The sequence below is a fragment of the Eretmochelys imbricata genome, chromosome 7, assembly GCF_965152235.1.
Source record: "Eretmochelys imbricata isolate rEreImb1 chromosome 7, rEreImb1.hap1, whole genome shotgun sequence".
In the NCBI taxonomy this organism is placed as follows: Eukaryota; Metazoa; Chordata; order Testudines; family Cheloniidae; genus Eretmochelys; species Eretmochelys imbricata.
The window spans coordinates 111,132,825-111,158,807 of NC_135578.1; the positions used below are offsets into that span (position 1 = coordinate 111,132,825).

At 41.4% G+C, this 25,983-nt stretch overlaps 1 protein-coding gene across 1 annotated transcript in view; it reads left to right on the top strand.

Annotated features, from left to right (window-relative positions):
- HSPA12A (heat shock protein family A (Hsp70) member 12A) overlaps positions 1-25,983 on the top strand; it is an 82,517-nt gene that overhangs the window by 37,161 nt on the left and 19,373 nt on the right. Inside the window, exons 4-6 of the mRNA XM_077822866.1 lie at positions 3,279-3,465; positions 4,413-4,517; positions 7,176-7,292. Coding sequence (XP_077678992.1) covers positions 3,279-3,465; positions 4,413-4,517; positions 7,176-7,292 — 409 coding nt within the window. The remainder of the gene's footprint in view (positions 1-3,278; positions 3,466-4,412; positions 4,518-7,175; positions 7,293-25,983) is intronic.

Genomic DNA, 25,983 nt, shown 5'->3' on the forward strand with positions numbered 1-25,983 from the left:
TTCCGGAAATTACTCAGCATGAATCATTGAGGATTCCTTCTCCAAATGATACCGTTCTGCTTCCCTGGATTTATATCTGATGTGTGGGACTGCAACATTTTGGTTGAAAAATCTTTTCTGTTCATTTGCAACTCGTATAAAATATATACAATAGGTAAAACAAAGCATGCTAAATTTAATATGCTATCTTATATGCAGAGGAAGTAGCTCGGCCTGTAGTTAACATTGCCCAAAACTCCTGTTATAAGACCCTGTTCCCAGTGGCTTATAACTTTGCCAAATGCTAACTGTTCAGGCTGAAATTTTCCATATCATGTCTGCCTCAAGCTGGATTTTAGCCCAATCCAGCAAAAATAGTTCAGCTGCCTCAGAGGATGAGATTGAGGGAAAATATGTTGTTTTGCCATGTTAAAAGAAATTTACAACTTTTTGGTTGAAATCTCTAGTGTCCCCATGCTTTGGAACTGGGACTTGAAAATTCGCAGCAGGGAAAGCCTTGGTGTCAGGGATGTGCCTTTTTCTGTCCCCCTGAAAATTTGCCCAAATTTGGCTAATTATAAGATTCTGAAAAGTCTTGGTTTACACTTGCTCAGTAGAGATGGCTTAGAATTCAGTAGCTAAATTCTCCAAAGATTCTATCTACAGTCCCCTCATAGCCCCTGTGTGTGACTGGATTGCACCTGTATTGCTTCCCCATAAAGCAGATGCACATGCTTCATCCTGGGCCTGCAGGGGCTGAACAGGACTTCCCTTTAACTTTTCCTCTAAGTTGCTGGGGGCTGATGTAGTGCCAGGCACAGGAACTGAGAGCAAGGAAACTGTCTCTCTTGTGCTCTCAATGTTCCCTAAAGCTGACCAGTCTGGTCAGACAGTCTAGTCTGGTGCTTGATGGATGAGGAGAAGAAGAAAGGCAGAGAGACAATTGTAGAAGAGAGGTTTAGTCAGAAGTGTTTGCAGTCCCTGTATGCATAGCATTGACACACAGTACTGCTGATTCTTCTGAAAGGGAGAGGCTTTCTTTACATAACCATAAAATTACACAGAAAAAACCAACATTATGGTCACAAAGTCATGCACTCAAAAATTAGGAAATGCCAGAAATAAGGTTGCTTGTGCAAGCTCAAATTGGACTCCTTGTGTGTATGCGTTATGATTATGACTGCTTGAAAATTTTCCACTTAAACTGTTTTTTGACTGAAAATTGAGTGTTTAGCTAAACGAAATCTAAAATATTTCTTCTCACAACCAGAAATACTCAGTTTGGAATGGTCATCGCAGTGCCTCAGGGGAGTTGTTTGGGTGTCTTATGCCTCCAGTTTCCCCTATCAGCTGTGTTCCCCAGCTAGACTACATCTCTGACAATGCACCATGTTCAGAGACTCCCATGATGCATCATGGCAGATCTGCAAGAGGGGACACTGCGGTGCATCCTGAGGGAACATAGCTTGGCCAGGGAGCCAAGGCACCTGAAAATACAACTCTTGTGAGGCTCCACAGCTGCTTGCTTCCCTCCTACCCCCTAAAAAGATCAAAATTGTCCACAGGGGAAAATATCTTATTTTTCAACCAGCTCTAATTATGATGCAGTCTTTTATTACATGATCACATACTGTTTACCCACAGGTTCCCTGCTTCATTCAGTGCACAGGATATACACTACTCATATATATAGGTAGTTATTCAATATATCTATTTATCCTCTTCGGTCAGTTTGTGGCCTCATACTTTATTTTTCACACACACCATCCACTGTACCGAATATAAAACTATTAATTTCCTTATGGGTAAGGGTACGATTCTGTCACGGAGGTCACAGATTCCGTGACTTTCTGGGACCTCTATGACTTCCTTGGGGTAGGCCTGGAGCAGCTCTCAGTCCTGGAGCCGCTGGAACAGCAGTTGGGATTGGGTCAGTACCCCTGAAGCTGCCGCAGCAGCTGGCTGGCAATCAGCCCCAGAGGTGCTGGAGCAGTGGCCCCAGGGCAGAAGCACTGGCTGGGGTTGGGTCAGCCCCTGCAGCAGGAGCAGCAGTGGGGCTGGGACAGCTGACAGGTCAGCCCCTGGCAGTGCTTTCACAACCGCCCCAGAGTATTTTTAGTAAAAGTCAGAGACAGGTCGTGGGCTTCCATGAATTTTTGTTTATTGCCCGCAACCTATCCCTGACTTTTACTAAAAATACCCGTGACAGAATCTTAACCTTACTCATGGGCTTTTCTGTGGTGTTCTCACCATGATATGTGGATGCTTCACAAAAATTAATGAATTTATCTTCACAACCCCCTGGGAGGTAAGGATTTATTAATATGCTCATTTTGCAGATGGGGAACTGAGGCACAGAGAGGAAGGCTAACATTGTTTACACTCGTTTTGGATGCCCAAATTGAGATGCCTACGGTGTTATTTTTGAGAATATTTAGCATTTTTGTAGCACATTCTGTTAAAACATGGCTCCCATTAACTTCAATCACAGCTGTGAGTGCTCAGCACTGCTGTAAATATGCCCCCTAAAGTTTCAAACAAGGTACCCAGAAAATGAGGAACACACAATCAGTGACCAGCTGTGAAAAGTTTGTTTTAATTGACTTGTCCAGCATCACAAAAGAACTCTAGAGGCAGGGATAGAATCCAATTCTCCATGGTGACATTTGACTGGATGGGATTTCCTTGATGGGGTCTTGTGGAAATGGTGTAAATGATCATGTATTTAAAGGCTATATTACAATGCATATTGACAAGGGGGCTGATTTAAGGTTGTATGGGCAACAACTTTTGCATTTCCTAACTTTTGAGTGCTTGGCTTTGCAGTCTTAATGTTCTTTTAAAGTGGGGTTTGTTGTATATAATATATATTTCATTTGTTCATTATTTTATTGATTTTCAATTATCTTGATACTGTTGTCCCCTTGTTATTCCTGTGTAGCTCACACTATGGGAGTTATATACTCATAAAGGGAAGGATATAACCATACTGTTGAAAATTTCATGACCATGTGTGAAGACTGTTAAAAGTCTGGAACAAAGTTTTCTTGGCTGTGAATAAACATTCACTTTTGGCCTAAAGAGAATTCAAATCCAAGTCTGCTCATGTGAAATTCTTCTGTGTAACCCATTGCCAGATCCAGCTTGCTTACACAATGCATTAATAAGCATGAAGTGAGCTGTAGCTCACGAAAGCTTATGCTCAAATAAATTGGTTAGTCTCTAAGGTGCCACAAGTCCTCCTTTTCATTATGAATGTTAATTATCACTAGTTTGAAGCTGGTTCATCTTTTTCCTAGGCGATGGGAAGGTGGAGATCCTGGTATATCCAATCAGAAGACTCCAACTAGTATCCTCTTAACACCAGAAAGAAAGTTTCATAGCTTCGGTTATGCAGCAAGAGATTTCTACCATGACCTGGATCCCAATGAATCCAAGCACTGGTTATATTTTGAAAAGTTTAAGATGAAGCTACACACCACTGGTGTAAGTAATAACTGAGCTCTGCTTCGATGGTTTGTATTGGTAACTAAACATATTTTCATATTGGCCATGCCAGATTTCTTTACAAATGATGAGCCAGGCATGGAGCACCAGCATTAGTACTTGTAGGAAAAAAAGGATTTGTTTATTAAGTGAAACTTACAACGTAATGCCTACTGCTTTATTTTGCTTCCCTCTCCCAGCCACAAACATTCTTCAACATTTTAATGAATGCCATTCTAAACCTTGGCAGTTTCCTCTCCTGGACTATCCTGTCCTGTCTGCTCTTTTTGAGTGAAATTCACTCCTGAGCAGAGAGCCTATCTAAGGCCTATGTACCGCTTACACCCTATTCTGAAGGCGTAAGAGCAACTTAAGAGCTACATAGCTGTAAGGGTGACCCTCTGTATGGGAGTGAATTCACCCTTAATACTTGGTGATATATTCCAAAAGGAAGTCATGTTATTATTCGACTGTACTCCCAATTATTATACTCTGACTTTACATCTTAAAATAACCATTCTAGAGTTCTGGGGGTTGGTCAATACTTTCTTTTCTAGTTTCACATCTTGGTAGGAATTCAAAATATATGATTTTTTAACCTTTACCTTGGGCTTCATTTTTTGCATGCAGTTTCATGGCTTCATTTAATTGCAGGTGCAATTTATGCAAATGAGATACTTAAATATCCGCATTACAAGCTCTGCCTACAACTATTTGTTGCCACAACTGATGGGTACAAAAAACCTGGCCTGTAACAAACAACAAAATATCACAATCCAGGAAATCTCCATGGTTGGTTAGATCCTCTCCAAAAGAAAACTAGAAAAAAAAACCCAAACAATGTACATCAGTTTTTCCTAAGCTGGTGGGTCCCAGCAAGGAAGAATTCCCTTCCCTCAAGCAATGGGATATGAATTTAACATTTACCTCTTATTTTCTTCCTTCAGAATCTCACCATGGAAACAGATCTGACAGCTGCAAACGGGAAAAAAGTCAAAGCACTTGAAATATTTGCTTACGCCCTGCAGTTCTTTAAGGAACAGGCATTAAAGGTAGGGAAAATACTTCCTTTATTCAGCTCTATATTTATAACTAGCACAAATGCTGCCCCAACAATTTTAACCGTGCCAAGCTTCAGCCGCCAGCAGTGTTTGATGTAAACAAAGTGGGGCAGCTGTAGGAAATCCAGGAAAGTCGGGGACTGTGAAGGGTCCTGGATAGCCTTAAGTGATTTCCTTCCTTACAGAAAGAGCAAGAGGATGTCTTGGTATCACTGTGATGCAGAGACTGAATGTTCTCTCAATGGAATGATGCTTTTAAACCTATTATTTTCTCGTCAAGGAAAATCTTCTTGTATTTGGCATTTGCTTGAACAAAATGTGATTAAAAATCTGAATACCGGAAACTCAGTGCTTGGCATTATCTGTATGTGTAACTCTCTAGAAGTAATACATCTGAGAGCCTCTTTTGGCTCCATTCATTGTGATTCTCCTCATGCTGGGGCATTCCATATTCTGTACTCATTTAAAGGTTCTCTCCTGTCTAGCAGATTGTACTCTAACTTCTTAGGGCCCTATACAGATGCTCAAGTCCCCTATTTTGGGGGCATATGTGATACCTTGACTTTGTTCAAGTTCTCTACATCGGGCAGACTTCACCCAGTTGTGAACAGAGAGCAGATGTTGTTTTTTGTCCCTTATAGAGAATGTTTGTGTATAAAAAAATCTCACCAGCATTAGGGAGATACAGTATATGCAACATCTGTTATAGCTTATTCTCGTGTCTTGCCTCCCCTGCCTCACTTCTACTTCAAATGTAAGTGCCCACCCTTTATGTTTTTGTTTTTTCTAATAACATGGCTGATGTTTATACATAAGAGAGATGAAAGTGGTCTGGTTTCTTTGCAATAAAGAAAACAAAATTCCTAACATGAGCCTCACAAATTAGAGAGAATGGAATTGTATTCTCCCCTAACACATATTGAAAAACTGCAACACTTCACACTTCCTGTAACGTGCTTCCCAGCTGATGGTGAGGAGCTGTATGGCATGTATTGTCCTACAAAAGACATTTCTTAGGTAAACAATTCATGCTACTGAAAAGGAGTACTTGTGGCACCTTAGAGACTAACCAATTTATTTGAGCATAAGCTTTCGTGAGCTACAGCTCACTTCATCGGATGCATTCAGTGGAAAATACAGTGGGGAGATTTATATTCACTGTATCCAGCCTGTCACAGAAGTTACCAGGTTTGCTGTCCCTAGGGGAACCGTATACACACAGCTTGAGTGGTACAACTCAGGATCATGAATTAAGAGCTGAATTCTGGACTCACATACACCAGTGCAATCTGTCTAGGGATTTCTAGGGAAGAATTTGTCCCTAAAGCTCAATTCAGGCAAGTATCACTTAAACAACCTCATTGTTAGATAGTTAACCTGCTTCTTTCTTTGAATGGGATTCATTTATTCTCTTTGATTGTTATCTCTCTTCTTTATGGCTGCTGTGAGAGAAGACACCAGTCTACCGCTACATTTTCAAAGCCATATTTTGGACTCCAGCTACTTTGCTTTGCTTTGCTTTGCTTTGCTTTGCCGCCACACTCGAATGTTAATGAGTCACAGAGCTGACATCATACACAGCTTGGGGAAATTCCAAGGCAAATGTGCATATTCTGGGGCACAGCTGCACAGTGACACGTACAGTTTTGCTCCGTTGCATCCTCTGGACCTGAACTGCTGTAAATAAGCAGAGTTCTGTGATATGATGTTCTGTGTATATGTGTAAAATAAAATAAGCAGTATCAATGGACCATTACTTTGTGTGTATAATAATTGATCAAACAGAGTGTTCTGGTGATATAAGATCTCTGATTTCCCGCCACAAGTTTTGAATTGTATTGTAGCTAAGCAAACACAACGCCTTGGGGAATTGCGTGTAGAAAAATGTTTTACATTCTAAAGCAGGTTGTTGTTTACCCTTTTTGGATGGAGATTTAAATAGGCCCTATAATAATGACATTTTACTTGGAACCTTTCCCGAAACATGTCCCAAATGTTACCTAATCGGCAGTGGACTACAAGCTCTTTTTAAAAAAAAGAAAAAAAAATGCTACCATTAAACGTTTGCTCAAAAGTAAAAAATTTTCAAGCCATCAACAGTCAAATGTTTTCAGATTCTTAGTAAGAGGAAATTATATTTTGACTTTGTCTTTAAAAAATGGATTGATCTAAATATGGTCAGTGTATAAAGCAGCCATTGACAAATTCAGATTGTAAAATACAAGGTTTGTCAGTGCTACAGCAGATAATTTGCGGGACATTAATTAGGGTGAAAGTGTGAATTCTTTAAAGTGTCTGCAGAGACCAGATTTTTACCATGGACATACATGAATATGCTATTATGTTCAGCAAAACCTGAACTCCTCATTGGAAAAACTAACTCTTCCTGCTCCATGTTAAGAAACCTTTCCATGGGCCTCTGGGAGAAGGCATGCTGTAACTGTTGGTTATATACCCCACTGTTGGTATTGTGAGCATTCTTGAAATGCCGGCTAGTGATTTAAACATTCTGATTGTAATGTAGACATAACATTAAAAAAATTATGAAAAGGGGAAGTTACCTTCGCCAAAGCCAGCTGAAAACTATATATACTTGTAAAACAGCTGGTGTCAATCTTACATCTGTCTCTGTGTTTTCATTTGGTTTAGGAGCTCAGTGATCAAGCTGGCTCAGAGTTTGAAAACTCTGAGGTAAGATGGGTCATTACAGTGCCTGCTATTTGGAAACAGCCCGCAAAGCAGTTTATGAGACAAGCCGCATACAAGGTAAGACTGTGAAATGAGAGAGAAGGAATAACCCCCTTAAATCCCTGTAATTAGACTCACTCTAAAACATTTGTTGAGTATCACTAGCAAGAATATATTCTGCATAAAAGCAGGCCAGAGAGTAATAAAATGGACTGGGTTAGAAACACTGGAGGGCTGAGCTGCTCAAAAGCAGTATGCATCAAGTCATATGTTTTCACCCTAGTAGATGCCTGAGCTGTCTATCTAGATTCCTGTATTGGCACCCATCATTGCAGCCTCTAATCCTTCAGTCATGCTGTGCCCAGGACTCCCACTGAACTCAGTGAGAGTTCTCTATGTATGGAACAGATGCAGAATTGAGGCCCAAGAACCAGACAATTTAAATACTAGTCACAACTTTTTCTTAACTGTCAACACTGGCATCGTAACTAACAAAATAAAGTAAGAAGAGGGAGAGCAGAAATCCTCCTCTGTGGAATTATTTCCCCTTTGCCCATATTCCCACACTAGGAATGACCTGGACAGCCTGGAGAGAAAAATTAAATGCAAATATGAATTTCACTTCAGAAACAGATTATGTGCAATTTAAAAAACCCTGAAATCCTTTTAGAAAATTCATACAGTGTCTATCTGTCCTTTTATTTCAGACTCAGTTTGTGTCTTTGCTATGTTAGATGTACATATCCTTCTTTTCATTAGGATACAGGGGTGCTGGAACAATATATATAGTGGGGGTGCTGAGAGTCATTGAACCAAACTGTAAACCCTGTATATGATGGAAACCACTTCAAGCCAGGGGGAGCTGGTGCACCCCTTGTTCCAGCACCTATGTTTGGATCTTCATTTTGTATTTAATTTTTCTGGCCATTAAGAACTACATGTCCCAATGGCAGTATTGCCAGTTTGTAAGATCTCTAGGGGTTCACATGTAACCCCCCGAAGCATTACAGGGAGGCACCCAAGTTTTTTGGACTCTGTTCTTCCTATCTCTAATGTTGAGCAACATTTTTCTTAACAGTCTTTATTGTGGGATTGCTAATCATAGTGCCAGAAGCAAAACACACTTAAAGTTCTGATGGAAGGACACAGTTATAGGTAAATCTGAAACACTATAGACCCATCTGTTATCTATGTATATCGTTGTCTGCCTGCTGTCTGTGTGCATGTGTGATCATGAAATGGCAGCTATGTAAGAAGAAGGATAGAGTACCTCTATTGACATTTCTCATTTGTGGCACAGTGGAATGTCGTTGAATAGTGTCTGTGACTGTGTTTTTTTTATCAGCAAGCTTGATAAATAGTGAGGACTGATAGAGCTGTAAATGAGGATGTGTGAACAGCTGAAGAAAAATGAAAGGAAATGGAGAAATAATTGAATGTATACTTGAAACACAAAATGACTCTTAAAAAATGGAAATAGCACAACAAAAGAAGAAAACTGATTCTTCTGGTTTGTAACTGTCTTGCAGTCTTATGTATTCTGATTGTCAGATCCACCCTGTTGCTCAAACCAGTACTTGCAGTGTTTTTATTTTTAAAAAACAAGCCTTTGCTACTTAATATTGAAACATGCAGACATCTTAAAAATGAGAATTTGCTGCCACAAGAGTAACACGGTGTAGAAATAAGTAGAGGAAAGTATGAAGAGGTAAGAAATGATCACTTTGTAATTGGAAATACTCTGCACTTTAGCTAGTCTAATATGGTGTGAAGGTGGCTCACATCAATGAGCACTAGGGGGGAATCTGTCTGAGGGAGCTGGGGCAGGTGGTATAAGAGAAGTATGAATATCTTGGGCAAAGAATAACCATATTCAGTCATTACCTCATAGTATGCAGTTTTGCAAGGCAAAGTATTGAAAAGGATTTTGCAATCTGTGGTAAAGGGCTTTTCTGCTCATCTCAGATGGGTTTCCAAGCAGAAGCTAAATATCCCCTGGAACAGTGAAAAAGAGTAGAGGATATAACTCTGCTATGCCATGTTCAATATGGCTGTTTCCTGTGTCATGAGGAGTCAATAGAGATCCTCCTATTTCCCTGCCTCTGTTTATTCTCTCTTACCCAAAGATTGTGCAGTATAGTGATGTGGGTATGCATTAAGGGGATTTATGAGCCTAACATTGCTGCAACTGAAATCAGCAAGAGTTTGCAGTTCACTCAAGGGGAGCAGGGCTAGGCCTGGAGCATGGGAGTAACATGAAATAGGCTTTCTATGGGACTTTGTAAATCTTATGCTGTATATGACAGAAAGAGGTCTTCCTGTTGCAGTACAGTAAAGGCCTCTCTGATGAAAAGATGAAAGCTGTCCAAACTATTTAATAGCATCTATGGTAAATTTCTAGAAGTGCTGTGTGTAATTAAATGAGAAATAGCGGCCAAATCTTCTAGCAGTTTGTTGCTGTAATATGTTGCTTTGAGTGGCACTTGTAACCTCTAATTCTGCCCCTTCATACAAATGAAATTCGGGTGCAGTAGCCTGCTTATCAGGAGACTTTAATATTTCTAGTCAGGTGTCTCTTTTTAATAGTTTTCAGAGTAGCAGCCATGGCATTCTTCCAGCTCATGTTTCACTATAGCTTCTTCTGGTGCACTAAAGAAGGAATGGGAACTGCAGCCTGGAATTTCTTTAACGTGCCAATAGAAATAAGGGTCAGGGAACGGGTTGGGGTGTGACAGGAATATGTGAATGGTGAAGCTGTAAAGTAAGGACATAAAGCACAGTATGTGAAATATGATCAGTGCAGAGCAAACTAGCCTGCAGATTTATAAACATCAGTTAACTGAGCAGTTATTTAGTGATGTTGTAAACATTGTTTCATTGTAGGTTCTATGAATCTCGATACTGTGTATTTGAGTCTCTCAAAATAGATTTGTAGTTTGATGACAGATAACAGGGATTACAATAAAATACATGCTTAGTTCATATAAATATAGAGAGGAAGTCTGATCTAAAGGACTAAGCACAGAGCCAGGAATTCCAGTGGGTTAAGTCTGGCTCTTTTTTGAATATCATATCTGCCTCAGTTTTGCCCTTGTATAGAAAGGGGATAATAATATTTACCTAACAGATTGGTTTTTAGGCTTAACTAATATTTATACAGGCTAGGTTGGTCAGGACCAGAGGGGACAGTCAACGAAATTAAAAGGTGAGAAATGCAAAACTGATCAAATTCAATCCTGTTTCACACAACATGTGATGAGAGTGTGAAACTCTTGTGCAATGGGAAATCATTGAGGCTAAGAACTTAACAAGATTCCAAAAGGGATTGGACATTTATATGGATATCAAGAATATCCAGAGTTGTTGTAATTAATTATAACAAATTTTGTGGAAGGGATATTAATCCTTATACTTCCGGGCTTAAGTCACTGTCTAGCTATTAGGAATCAGGATGAGACCTAATGTGGGGGGTAGATTACTCCACATATGTCTTTTGCAGGGTTCTTATACTTTCCTCTGAAGCATTTGGTCAGGCCACTGTCAGAGAGAGATTACTGGACTGTACCTTGGGTCTGATCCAACTGACAATTCCTATGCACATCCCTTTAAAGATGTAAAGTGCTGGATAGTTTATTATCAGTATTGATATACGTACAAAATGTATTGGAAAAACTTGATGTTCAGGTTTCCAGCGTCAAGAAATGGATTTAAAAGGGCAAAGAAGAAATGGCTTTCTGATTAGATGAGACACTGACACATAACCATTTGTAGCTATTTCACCAAGCTGAATATTTTGCAACTCTCTGGAGAGAGATTTCAAAATATGTTCTTTGTAATAAAATAGTTCAACATGCCATTACTTTTTTTTGTGCTGTTGCCTCAGTTGTGCACATCTGTTCTATTGTCAAACATTTTCCACCAGAAAAGAAGTCTGCTTTTTGGAAGGCACTGTTTAAAAAAAAAAATCAGAGCAATTAAATACTTAATCTTTTCCCAGAATGTATTGTAGTCTGGGCTTTTCTCTAGGATAGAGAGTGAATATTTTGAGAGACAGGAAATGAAAAACAATAGCAATGTCAGGACTTCCTACAGAATTTGGTTATAATTAGTGAAGACTACATCAGCAGAAAGCAAAATCATAACTGGAGAAACAGTCATTTCATTAAGGGTCAGTAAAAATTCAATCACCATCAGCACACGATAGCCCACAATAGAATGAAGCTTTCCAATTCACCAAACTTACCTTCTTGCGTACGACATACACCATGTGACCTCATGACACAGTCCTGTTGAATTTTGGAACAGGAGGCTGCTCTACCTCAGGTCGAACAGCCATTCAGTTCAGTGGAAGCGATGCCTATCTAAAGATTGCAGGCTCAAACTCCTTACATGTGGGAGGAGTGTTGTTAAGGTTCCTTCCCCACTCTGAACTCTAGGGTACAGACGTGGGGACCTGCATGAAAGACCCCCTAAGCTTATTCTTACCAGCTTAGGTTAAAACTTCCGCAAGCTACAAACTTTTTTACCTTTTGTCCTTGAACCTTTATGCTACCACCACCAAGCGTCTAACAAAAATAACAAGGGAAGTGCCCACTTGGAAACATCCTCCCCCCCCCAAAACATCCCCCCAAGCACTACACTCCCTTTCCTGGGAAGGCTTGATAAAAATCCTCACCAATTTGCATAGGTGAACACTCAAACCCTTGGATCTTAAGAATAATGAAAAAGCAATCACGTTCTTAAAAGAGAATTTTAATTAAAGAAAAACTAAAAGAATCACCTGTGTAAAATCAGGATGGTAAATACCTTACAGGGTAATAAGATTCAAAACATAGAGAATCCCTCTAGGCAAAACCTTAAGTTACAAAAAACCACAAAAACAGGAATATACATTCCATTCAGCACAACTTATTTTATCAGTCATTTAAACAAAACAGAATCTAATGCATATCTAACTGGATTGCTTATTAGCCCTTTACAGGAGTTCTGACCTGCATTTCTGCTCTGGTCCCGGCAAAAGCAACACACAGACAGAGAGAACCTTTGTTTCTTCCCCCCTCCAGCTTTGAAAGTATCTTGTCTCCTCATTGGTCATTTTGGTCAGGTGCCAGCGAGGTTATCTTAGCTTCTTTACCCTTTAAAGGTGAAAGGGTTTTTCCTCTGGCCAGGAGGGATTTAAAGGTGGTTAGCCTTCCCTTTATATTTATGACAAGTGTAATTTATTTTCTTCAGTACTGTTAAAAACCTACAGACAGGAGAACATTTTCAAAAGCCCCAAAGTGAGTTAGGAGCCTAAGTCCCACTTTCAAAAGGGCCTTTAGGCTAGATTTTCAATTGTATAAGCACCTAAACAGATTCTATGGTTGGAGCTAGGTGCCATCCCTGTTTAGGTGCTTTGGAAAATCCTACTAGACACCTATCTGCATTTTTAGGTGCCTAAATACCTTTGAAAATCTGGCCCTTAGGAACCTAAGTCTCATTGAAGGTCTGCTGCTGCTGTTTGTATTATTTTTTATTGTATTACTATTTCATTACTTAATTCTCCCTTCATTTTTTAAGAAGCTAGAGAGACTTAGACTGAGATACAATGCACAGTGTGGTTCGTTTTCTATTGGGCGCTGTCATAATAACCTTTTTTCCCTTAAAGTGTAGATCTGGTGTTTAATGCCTAAAGACAAAGGTGATGTTTTGAACTTGTGAAGTCCTCATACTGCAGCCAACTGCATTGTAGCAAGCCTTTGATGTAAACTGCATAGGAAAGGAAATGTATTTAGGCATATTAGTGGCTTTAGAGAGACAGAAGACTGACTGTTCTTTAATGGCACTTGCTAGCGGAGACAGAATTGTGTTAATGAACTGATTGTCCTGATTATCAGAGGCTCATGGGGTTATCTTGCTCTGACAATACTTTCACTTTAATGTTCGTGAATTCTTTTTAACCTAAGCATTACAGTGTTTATAAAGCAATATTGCTGAATTTTGCAGCCATGAATAATTAGGGAATTAGATTGGTCATGGAGTGAAGACCTGCATAGTGGGAAATGTGTGCTAACAAACCTAATTTTACACCTCTTAATAACTGCAACTAGGTTTACATGAAATCACCAGAATGGACTAGGTGAGCCATTTTATCCAGCTTTGCAAAATTCTACTCATCCTCTTGCCTGGGGCAAGGTTTGTTTGGTTTGACTTGTTATAATCAAGTAAAATGTAAGGCTTTTCATTATGTTCCTGGTAAGAGAGCAGGTGGATATTATTCTGTGCTTAGGTAGTAAATTTGCGCAACTTCACAAGTATGAATCTGTGTGTAGCTTCCTTGAAACGCATTTGGAATCTCTTCCGTAGTAATTGTCTCACTTCATTGACGTCTACTGTACTTTTATATAGAAAGGCGAGCATCTGTACTTAGAAGTGGAAATGTTAACAGAGAGCTCCGATGCGGCATAGAAAGACTTATGAGACAAATGAAAATAGTAGAGCTGATTGAAAAATCAGAATGTCTGTCCTGCCTGAAGAAAGACCGCAGTGCATCATGGGATACCAGTCCATAGAGGCTAAAGGGGCCATCAGGCAACCAAACTGTAACTTCCATGAGGCACCGCAGCAGCTCAGGCAGACACAGATTAATTGGCCCGGAACAAAACATTTCACTTTGGTTCTCCAAGGCAAAATGTTTCGGTTTGAACTGACCCCACCCCCAAAATGAAATATTTCATTTAAACTTTCCCAACAGAAAATCAATATTTTTTTTATTTTTGGGGGGGCAAAATCAAAATTTCCCACACAAAAAGTTTGCGTAGGTCTCTTTATAGAACTAGTTTGATCCACAAGAACCTATGGTAGAGAAGTAAGGGGGGAACCCTGCTGGACACTAATGTTCAGAAGGTACATGAGTAAACAGAAGCACTCTGGTATACCTTCAAACTCGGCAGTTGGTGTGCATGTACAGTGTACAGAGAATATTCCTGCAGAAATATAACCTAGGGCATTGGAGAGCTCATGAGTCTAATAGGCTATAAAACTGAGAGTGTTACGCATAAAAATTCCAACTGCCGTGTGGCTGATGGCTTCCTGCACCCTGTAAAATGTAATATAATGCAGTCCATGATTACTGTAATGCCCCTGTTTGCTATGACTTCATCTACTGCATAAATACATCCTTCAGCAACAGTCATTTTGGAAGTAGCTGCAGCAAAATTACCATAGGGGAAGAACAGAATTTCTGCTAGTGCAGCCCTGTTTCTGCCTGATGGCCTGCCAGCACAGCCCTTCACCTTGGCAAGCACTGCTTCTGCAATGTACACATTAACCTCATCCAGGCTGATGTTAAATTTACTAATGTGCTTGGGTCCAGTTGTAATTTTGGAGAAAGGAAGGAGAGCAAAGCAGCAATTGCCAGATCACTATTGTTTCACGAACATGAAAGAAGAGATATAATGAATATTGCCAGGGGTAGTCTTTCAATATCATTCGTGGTGATAAACACCTAGGGTTAATGCCATCTAGCTGTCATTTTGCTGCTACTTCTGCCCTAGATTTCTGTAGAGATTATTAGCAAGAATCTTATTCTGGTTTCAAACATGGGGCTAAAATATGATGTACTAAACTGTGGCATTTAGCCACAGAGCTGACTAAGGAACAGTGCATCACCAGTATCAGATGATTTGCTAAAAGAGGGTCCAGCTTGTTCCCTGGTACAATCAGGCTGCTCTCTGGACCAGTGCAGAGGCGAGGGCGTGGCCATGGCACTGCTTCATCCCCACTCTTGTCCCTTGGGCGCACCATGCGTCCTGGTGACACAAAGAGGAAGCAGTGCCTGTTCTTCCCTAAACGCACAACTGCAATTTGTGTGACAGCCTGTTATGTTGGCTGCACAGGGGGATGGGGCAGTGGGAGCTTCTTATACCCCATCATATGCACCCCTGCATATGGGCCTGCTACAGACTGGCCAGTTGTAACTTATTTATTGAAACTAATATTTTAGAACAAACTGTGTCCTGTGTATTGCAAACAAAATATGTTTGCTTATGTCACTATTGCCACCGCCAAGCATTCAAAAATCCTGAGTCATCATGACACTGATTTAAAACTCCCAATATTTAAAAACAGTAGTTCTCAAACTGTGGGTTGGGACCCCAGAGTGGGTCATGACCCCATTTTAATGGGGTCACTAGGGCTGGCTTACACTTTCTGGGGTCCAGGGCTGGAGCCTGAGCCCCACCACCCGGGCCAAAGCATGAGCCCAACGGCCCAGGGCCGAAGCCAAAGCCAGAGGGCTTCAGCCCTGGGTAGCAGGGCTCAGGTTACAGGCCCCCTCCCTGGGGCTGAAGCCCTTGGGCTTTGGCTTTGGACACCTCCCTCCCTCCCCCTTCCCCCGCTGCCCGGGGTGGTGGGGCTCATGCAGGCTCAGGCTTCAGTCCCCCCAGTTGGTAGTAATTTTTGTTGTCAGAATGATTTTGAGGTTCTCTTTATTTGCATCCTGATTTGGGGGCCTTTGAGGTTCACTTTTTTAAGCTTTTCTCTCTAACCATGAGGGCTAGAAACTTTTATTTGTAAATGAAGCTTAGAGTTCACATAATCACATGATTCCAGAAGCTGGGGCTTTAAGAAAAATGCCCAGTATTGTGAGATTTCTGATAAAATCATGAGAGTTGGCAACACTGTTATGCTTTTCCTATACTCTTCCTAGCGTTGTACATAATTGAAGTTCTAGAAATGTATAGGAAGAAGCCATTTTATCCTACTCAGTCTCACTAAGTTTATGGAAATTCCTTTGATAAAACTAACAAATGGATATCTTGATTCCACCAAGATCCAGGGTGTGTCCATTTGTTATGATGACCCAGAGAGACCGTGACTGACCTGCAGGTGAGAAGTAGAAGTCCCTAGTCAACTCTCCACAGAGGCTTTTAAAGACTAACTGCAGAGAAAATGCAAAGCTCATCCACATATCACACAATGCAGAATATTTCAACACTGCTCCAGCCACTGGTAGCCAGTATTCATAACTAAAGTACCTTCTCCTGGCATCTTCAATTCACCTTTCCCTGCCACCACAGGGTAGAATATTATTTCCAGGTGCATCCCACTCAGAGATCTGTTTTTGGCTTCAGTAGCTACATCAGCTGTGCCACCAAGATAACCTGCCAATACCAATTCCCTGCAAGCCGCATAACTCCCCTTCCCTAGAGAAATGAAGTCCTACTGAAACAAGGGTCTTCTGAAGGCATTTCTGGATCCTAAGAGGATTTTAGGAAACAATCTCCCCACCCTAAGTCGTGCTGGTGGGGAAGAAATAGAGGCACTGCCACATCCAGGCCTCTGGATCTGAGGCAGTTCCCACCAGCAATCTAATTCCTATGAGGATCCCTTAAAGGCAGCATGAAACAGATGCTGCTGTACTTCTCCAGTGACAATCTTCATGGGCTCCCTGCCAGCAGGGATGGTAAATCATAATCTCAACACCTGCATAAAGGAGGCAACAGAATCCCCATCTCCCCTGCATGGGGGAGGCTGGTAGCAGCAGGATCTTCACACTCTGCTGTGCCATGTGAGTTGGCAGCAGACTCTTCACAAACACACCACCAGCAGGGAGCAGGCAGCAAGGTGGTCACCGTTTCACACACACAACAGTCAGTAGGCCGCCCCTCCCATGATGATTGCACTACAATGTCGGCTTGCGGGAGCAAAAAGGGAAGTTTGTGAGGCTCAAGAGAGGGCTGTAGAATCCAGGGGTTCGTGACTTCAGTGAGCACTGCTACAAAATTACTTCATCCTGTTCATACAAGGGAAGGGTGCTTTGGATTTAGAATGTGCTGTCATGTATAAAGAGAATAAGAGGGGGGTGGCAGCCATCAGAAGCAAATCCCAACACAGGCAGCTGGATATTCCGAGTTCCCCTGGCTCCATCAGTTCCTGCAACCCGACAGAGTCCACAGGCTTCCCCTGGAGCTAGTGGACCTTTGCGCCTCTTGCTTTCCTAAATCATCTCCTATACATCCATAATCCATGCATCATTTGCAGCCCCTGTTTTGGCTTCCTGTGAAGTCTGCATTGGCCCATTGTTCCTGCTGATCTGCAGCTGGTCTTGTGAGCTTTGGAACAACTGCAGAGACTAAGAGGCTTGATGGGGAGCAGGAATCAAAGGTATGAATGAAAGCTGGGGAGATGGGGTGAAACTGAAGCACAAAGGTTAGGTAGCAAGTCAGGAATCAAGCAGAGCAACTAGGCTCCACAGCTTTTCTTGCACCCTGTCTTCTCAGCTGTCCTGTGGAGCTCTAACTTGCCTTGGTCCTAGCACACTGTGGAGCTCCAAGACTCTGCAGGGTATCTGGCTTTCTGCCTTCTTGGGCTCTCAGTGCATGTCCTAAGCATTTCACTTCTTTGTAAATGAAGTTAGCAAAATTGAGAAGATGGAGTTGAGAAGGGAGTGTGTGTTGATAATGGACGTGTTTCCAAGAAGCAGTGTTCAGAAACTGAGGAAATTCAGGTTAAAATTAAAGAAAGCCTAACGTTTGGAAGTACAGTAATGCACAGTTAAGGCACCCAAACAACCCAGACTCTTACCTCTGTCACAATAACTGGAGGAAAAACAAATGTCAAGAAGCTAACAATCAAAACAAATAAATTTGTCTCAATGAGACAACTTAGCCATCTAGAACAAACTGTTCATCTAATCAGCTACCAAAGATACTTGGATTTCTTGACCCTGAAGTGGTTATGCCACCCACAGGCGCCTTTACAACCTCATGCAGTCAATTGTTCAAAGGTCATGCTGAAAGCAAACTGCATTGTTTGTTGCAATTCTAGATGCCACCAATTATACACCTGGGATGAAGGTACATTTGTCTTCTTGTTTATCTGAATGCAGTGCCCCAATTTCTCAACAGCCACTGGTAATAAGCCCCATTACAGGCTGTACTTTCTGCACCCATGATGGGACTTGCTTATTAATAGACTAGCATCCAGAAGTGAAATATCAAATAGTTTACCACTTTATCGGAAATAAATGACTAAAGAATATATAAGCAGGCACATGGCTAATGAGAGCCCAGCTTGAGATGCCTTCTACCTGATCTTCAAAGGTGTCAAGCACCCACAATTTCAACTGACTTCGGTCGGTGCTACAATGCACATCACTTCTATAAACCAGTCCCTATGTGTCTCAAGTTGGGTACTCAACAGCTGAGGCATCCAAATTACTGGAGCCTCTTGCAAATTTAGGCCTGAGTATGTGTCCTGATTTTATAGAGACAGTCCTGATTTTGGGGGCTTTTTCTTATATAAGCACCTACTAACCCCCATCCCATCCTGATATTTTTCACTTGCTATCTGGTCACCCTAGGCCTGAGTGATGTGCAAAGAGATCACAGAGGAAGTTTGTAGCACCGCCAAGAATAGAGGAATCAAATCCAGATCTCCTGACTTGCAGTCTTAGACTTTAAACAAAAAACCATCTTTATTCTTTAAACAGAAAGAAAATTATTCTACTAGGAAGGAGAAATTTTTCCTAATGCCTCTTTGCAGTTAGATGAAAGTTTTTCATGGAAGTTGTGACGAGATGCCAGTCAATGTTTGGATTAACGGTGTAGTCAGTGAAAATACTTCAATACCATGTTGAATTAAATTGATCTTTTCTATATTAATTCAGTTGTTAAAATGTCTGATTACTGCTAATGGTGCAAGAGCATTCTAGACTTCTCAAAACTGCTACACTTTTACCCACGCAGATTAAATAATCAGCTAGTGTGAGGAATATTTCCCTTCAAAATCAGAAGGATCAAGTAGAAATTCTAACTGAAAAGATTCTTGAACTCTTTAAATAGTCCTGTGAGCACTTGAATAACTTCAGCCTTTTCACAGTGAGTGTGATGTTGCTGTCATGGTGTCAGATATGATTTGCTCCTTCTCACCGATACACTAAGGCAGGCTCTTGACACAACAGTCACAAAGGGGAGAGATTAAGGACTTCATGTGGATTTGGCCAATGGGAAAAACACTGGATAGTGACAGATTCCTTATCAACTTTTTATAGTGTTTTGTTCCTTGTCCTTCAGCAATAATATAGTCTGCACTGACTTAGGGTCCATTCCACAACCCTTACTTTCAGTAAATTATACTAGTCAATACTTGCAAGCATAAATACTACCTGATATGAGTAAGGATCATCAGAGTGTACCCAAAGTAATTCCAAAGACTCCTTTGTAAATAAATAACAGTGGCAATAGTTTATACTTTGATAGCGTCTTTCATCTCAGGTTTTCAAAGGTGTTAAAAATTAGTTAAGTGTCAAGACAACCCTGTGAGGCATCTGTGTTGCTCTGTACATGTTACAAATGGAGATGCTGAGGCATAGAGCGGCTACCTTCCTCCTCGGTGTGGCACAGTAGGGAATGAAAAGAAGTCTTATTTCCCAGTTCCACACTAAACAGCAGTCAGCACTGCGTTCCAGAAGCTGTCTTGTACATCTGTCATCCTTGTATTATTAAGTCACAGAGAGAGCTTTCTGGGGCAAGGAACATGTCTTGCTATCTTTGTAAAGTCTTGCAACACTACGTGTCAAGACAAGACTCAGAACAATAGTTCAGGAAAAGGAGGGTAGAGAGACCTTACTGGAGAGGAGGAGAAGTTAGGAAATGATCCCATTAGAAATGGGTTTGAAAGAGAAGAGAGAGGATATTTGGAGAAGTGGGAAGTGTTTGGCATTTAGGGGACAGCATGTTAGAAAAGGCACACAGCCAGGAATGGCTAGTTTAGTCTGCAGCAAATGGTAGCAGTCCCCAAGGGGCTGTCTGCCAGCTGAGAATACTTCCTCTCACACTCCTCTGGCATGGTCACCAGGGTCAGGAGTGGAGGTGGTACTTCTATGCCAACTAAGGACCCCTCACACTGGGGGAATCCTCAGCTGCCAAGATCCAGCCAGTTTCTGTTCTCTTTGCTCCACCAGAGCAGCACAAGGAGGATGATAGATGGTCAGAGGATCTTGCCCCAAAGCAGCAATACACTGAAAGGATTGGGAGAAGCCTAGGAAGCAAGAGAGAGAAAGTAGGAAGAAGTGAAAGCAGACATGTAGGATTGTGATTGATTTGTTCTAGGGGTTTGGAGTGGAAAGGGAGGAGGGAGCTATGACACTAGCTAAAGGCAAGTGATACCAAGGGAAAATTTGTTCAAGAAGGGACACATGCCATATGCTTTCAGATGGTCTGTCATGCGCTATGAAAATATGGGCTACAGTATTGGTCTTTTGGTTAGATAAAGGCACTAGATGTAGAATAATAATTGTTGAAATGCCATTAGTGAACGAGAGAACCCTTAGATAGATGCTTGACATGGATTGTTAATGTTCCAAACCATACCGTCTGGATCAAATGGGATTTATCATCCATAGAAATTCATATGATTATACTGAGCATGTGGTCAACATGGTATAAAGTCAGTACTACAAGAAAAATAAGTCCCCAGTCCTTTGAGCAGATGCCAAAGAGTGGGAGTTTGTGCATTCAGTTCCTGACAGTTTCAAGCAAGTTCCAGCTTCTGAAATTGTGTTGGTACTTCATCTGCTTCTGCTAAAGCTCAGGTCCTAGCGAACACAGTATTGTCCTTTCCCCATCTTTCTTTTACTAACATCATGTCTGCATTACCACTCATGTCAGCAAAATTTATGTCGCTCAGGGGTGTGGCGCTGTAAGGCTTCTAGTGTAGACCTAGCCTGGGTGAATTCAGCACTGCTGGAACATTAGGGATGTGTAGCATTTAACTGCACATAGCTATTAGTCTGCATAGTCTCGCTCCAGTCTGTGGGAGGACCAGAGTTGTGGAATGGGCAAGGGACGCAGTCTCAAATTCAGAGGAACAAATCCAAAAGGATCCTGGCTCCTGTCCCCACAGATTTCAGGTCACTCTTTAGACAAACTCTCCCTCCTTCTCATTGCTGGGTATTTGCCCCTTTCTGTAGCATGGGAGCATGGCAGGGCCAGTAGCCATGCTGCCAATGACTCCCTGTCTGAGCTGCAGTCCATGATTCCAAAGCATGTGCAGTTGGCGATTAGGCTGCCAAACACAGCATTAATTCTCTATTGATTTCCCCTTCAGATCAGTGATAGTTTTGATGAGGAGCATGTGTAGTGCAGTTGCTTCCCCACCTGACCCTAGCCTTGGCCACTTTTCCCCCACATGGACCTGGGGTCATGCAGATATTTTGTGGAGGGAAAAGATGACTTCCTGAAAGACGCAGGCAACATTCTGCTTTACCATTGCCCTGTCTACTGCCCCACTTACAGTTTTCTCTTCTGATTTGCTTCCTCCACAATGTGTCTATGTAAGTAGGTTACCATATCTTTGGCTACTGTAAAATTCCTCTGGTGGTAAGTATTTTAGATTAGATTAATGAGTAATATGCTGATCCTGGCCTCAGAACTCCATAATCATTTGTTATGTGAATATTTAAAATGCCTAATTTAATTCAACTGGAAAACATTTCTGAGAGATTATGCAAAGTGGGTATGAAATCATTAGAATAAGATGCCCTGAAAAACCAAGGAAAACTATTGTAGGAATCTTGCATATTATGTATCCTGTTTCTGTCCCATTACAGGGCTTCTACTCAGCAATGATGTTGAACCCAGAGGGCATTTTTCTTGTGCTTTCAGTATTTAAATGATGCAGGAGGATGTAATTAATTGTTGATGTTAAATGGTTAAACTTGGATATTAACCCATTGTTGCATTATTTTTTTGTGCTGTTTGTATCACTGTTTACTAGAATTTTTGGCTTCTGTCTTTGGGACACTTGTATGTTCCGTACAGATGACTATTGAGCCACCAAGTTTGTATCTGGGGTTGAACTTTCGCAGAGTTCAGAGGTGTTCCAGGCATCCCTAGCGTCCAGGTGTTGTGGGGCAACCATGTGTAAGATTGCTAGTGACTGTGAAGCTGCTAGGAATGGTTTAAGAAGCTATTGGTTCAGTGGATGCCAATTCAAACTGTAGAGGTGTTTAGAGCTGAAAAATGAAATGATGGGAAAATATGTGAAGTCAAAAATATAAGAAGGTAGAGGCCACTGGGGTCTGGGAGAACTTGTAAGTGGGCGTCAGGGTTCCCACCACACTCTGAACTCTAGGGTACAGATGTGGGGACAATCATGAAAAACCCCCTAAGCTTATTTCTACCAGCATAGGTTAAAACTTCCCCAGGGCACAAATCTCTATTTGTCCTGGGACTGAGGTATGCTGCCACCACCAAGTGATTTAGACAAAGAATCAGGGAAGGGACCACTTGGAGTTCCTATTCCCACAAAATATCCCCCCAAGCCTACACCCCCTTTCCTGGGGAGGCTTGAAAAATAAACAAGGTGAGCACAAACCAGACCCTTGGGTTTGTAGGACACTAAAAACCCAATCAGATTCTTAAAACAACAGAACTTTATTATAAAGAAAAAAAAAGTGAAGCACCTCTGTAAAATCAGGATGGAAGGTAACTTTACAGGACAATCAGATTCAAAACACAGAGGATTTCCCTCTAGGCAAAACTTAAAAGTTACAAAAACCAGGGATAAACCTTCCTCTAGCACAGGGAAAATTCACAAGCTAAAACAAAAGCTAAACTAACGCATTTCCTTGCTTTACTTACAGTTTTTGTAATCTAGATGCTTAGTTCAAGTAGGGCTTTGGGAGATGTATTTTCCCTGTCCTGATTCCTTGCTGACCTGGAGAGAACCAACAAAGAGAACAAAGCAAAAACCTTCCCCCACAGATTTGAAAGTATCTTCTCCCGTTATTGGTCCTTTCGGTCAGGTGCCAACCAGGTTACCTGAGCTTCTTAACCCTTTATAGGTAAGGAGGGATTTTATGATACCCTTAGCTGTATGTTTATGACAGGGCACTTAATGAGATAATTGAGCTCATAGCAACAGTTGTCTGTGCTCACCAGGAAGAGTGAGGGGAACATGCCAGACACAGAAACGTTTCCTAGAAGAGGTGGGTGTCAGAAAATAAAGGGGAAGAAACTAAGTAAACTAGGGATGGCGTCAAAATGAATGACAGGGAGGAGGAATATATTAACAAAGGGTGGAGAAGGCTAGAAGACTGGACAGCCAGCACACAAGCATTTTTAAAACAATGATAAATGTTGTATAAATATATAGTAGCAGTTTATACTCCATTGTTAGAAAAAGGGGAGATAAGAGGGGTCTCAAGGGAAGCTACCAGGACAGTTATAAGACTGAGGGCTATTAATCTTGCCCATATTACACAGGGGCTAATTCTCCCAGGCCTTTCACATTGCATAACCAATTACTCCTGTGCAGTGTGTGTAAAACACTACCAAATCAAGACTAGGAATACAACAGGGGTCTCTTAATTCCCAGTCTGGTGTTCAGTCCGCTAGACTACATTGCCTCATAGGCAAGTCAGCTAAACTTTCTTAGCCTCAGGTTTCAGAGTAACAGCCGTGTTAGTCTGTATTCGCAAAAAGAAAAGGAGTACTTGTGGCACCTTAGAGACTAACCAATTTATTTGAGCATGAGCTTTCGTGAGCTACAGCTCACTTCATCAGATGCATACCGTGGAAACTGCAGCAGACTTTATATATACACAGAGAATATGAAACAATACCTCCTCCCACCCCACTGTTACCAGCAGGACAGTGGGGTGGGAGGAGGTATTGTTTCATATTCTCTGTGTATATATAAAGTCTGCTGCAGTTTCCACGGTATGCATCTGATGAAGTGAGCTGTAGCTCACGAAAGCTCATGCTCAAATAAATTGGTTAGTCTCTAAGGTGCCACAAGTACTCCTTTTCTTTTTTCTTAGCCTCAGTTTCCCTCATCTGCAAAATGGGGCTACTGCCTTTTGCCATAAGTGAAATCCAAAAATTATACCTGATTATAACTAAATATGCAATAGGTGACTGAGTATTCTTGTCTTGTCACTTAATTTCACAGATGGAGAAGCTGATGCTGAGATAAATGGGAGTAGTGATAATTATCCACTACATTTACATTTGTAAATGCAAAGTGTTACATGCAATCAGTAGCACAGATGGGAAAAGAGTTTAGGACATCCTGTCTCCCACTCCCATTCTTAATCCACTAAAGTAAATGTTTTTTAGAGGTAACCTTGTTTGTTTCCTCCAGAGCTTTCTAAATTCATAAATGTGAATTTTCTAATGAAAATGGCTTTCTGACTCTTCACCAGTATCCAGAGTGTTGGCTTGATTATTGTCTCTTGGGAAGCATTCAGATACTGAGGTGATGGGTGCCACTGTAAGAAGACAGAAAAAAATATTCTGGGGAAGGCAAATAACTTGTTGTTTTGGGCTTAAATAAAGGCAGCAATAGAAGCTACAGCCATGAATGTGTTTTAAAAAAATAACACATTATAGGATAAGACTTTAATCCTGCAAGGTGCTAAGTGTCTTCAGTTTCTCTTGACTTCAGTGGGAGTTGAGGAGCTCAGCCCCTGGCAGGATTGAAGCCTGAAAACACTCAGAGCTTGTCTACACTACCACTTAAGTCGATGTAATTTACGTCGCCCAGGGGAGTGAAAAAGATTCCCCCCCTGAGCCACACAAGTTACATTGACTTAAGTGCTGTCCATACCGGTGCTATGCGGGTGGGAGACACTCTCCTGCCAACATAGCTTCTGCCTCTTGCGGAGGTGGCATAATTATGTCAACGGGAGAGCGCTCTCCTGTCTCGGCACAGGGCGTCTTCTCCAGACGATGCGCCGATGTAGCGCTGAAGTGTAGACTTGCCCGCCGGGTCAGATTTTCAAAAATGTTCAGCACTTCTCAGTTCCCACTGAGGCACCTACACAAAGTGTCTGGATTCTCAAAAGAATTGAGCACCCAGCAGCTCCCAGTTTTCTCTCACTTTGGTCTGGTGCCTAAATGCAAGCTGAACTCTTTTGAAAATCCAGCTCCAGGTGTGGGTGCCGAGCACTTTTGGGAATCTGGCCCTAAGAAGATAAGTGGACTGAGTTAACCAGGTGATCTGACCGCATTCCGTTATATTCACGTATTCCTTTCTGTAATGTATGTCTCTGATTATTCTGAAAACTAAAATCATGGCATGTATGCATGTGAGGGTTTTCATGGTTTTCAAACATTTGGGGAAAAGGCTTTTTAAGTAGCAAACCTAAAGATTTAACATCATGGCGTTAAGCGTGTTGTTCAGGTAGCTTTCTGAAATAGGTTACCCCTTTGTGAGTCTCTTGGTGCTAATACAGTGAGTCTTTTCCCTTGTTGCTCGTCTTCTTTGCTGGCATGCTCAGCCGGGTAATTAGGTCTCAGTTGTTTATTTGTGACATCCCAGTATGATGCCATGGGACTAGAGAAAGTGCTAGCCAGTGAGAAAAAAAAATAAGGATTAACGAAGAGTTCACTTACTGATGCACTAAGCCGGCGATGTTATCACAAATCTGTTAACACAATGAACTGATTGGTTTAAACAGTGTAAATTTCAGAAGGCATTTAATTTCCAGCTGCAGTGGTGCCGTCTTAGTTCAGTTACAGAATACATTCCCTATAAACGCTATGCTGGGCACAGCTTGCGATCACAGCTTTCCTGTTGTGAGTAATTATAGCAAATATTCCAGTAAACCCAAAATTTGCCATTTATTCACAACTGCTGTTTATTTGTAATAACAGTTGGGTGAATGGTACCAACCTGTAGAACTCAGTTCCGTAATAACCCACATCAACTTTATGCAGATATTATAAAGGGCCAACTTTATAGCTGCCCCGGCAGATTTTGCACGCACCAACTAGCACGT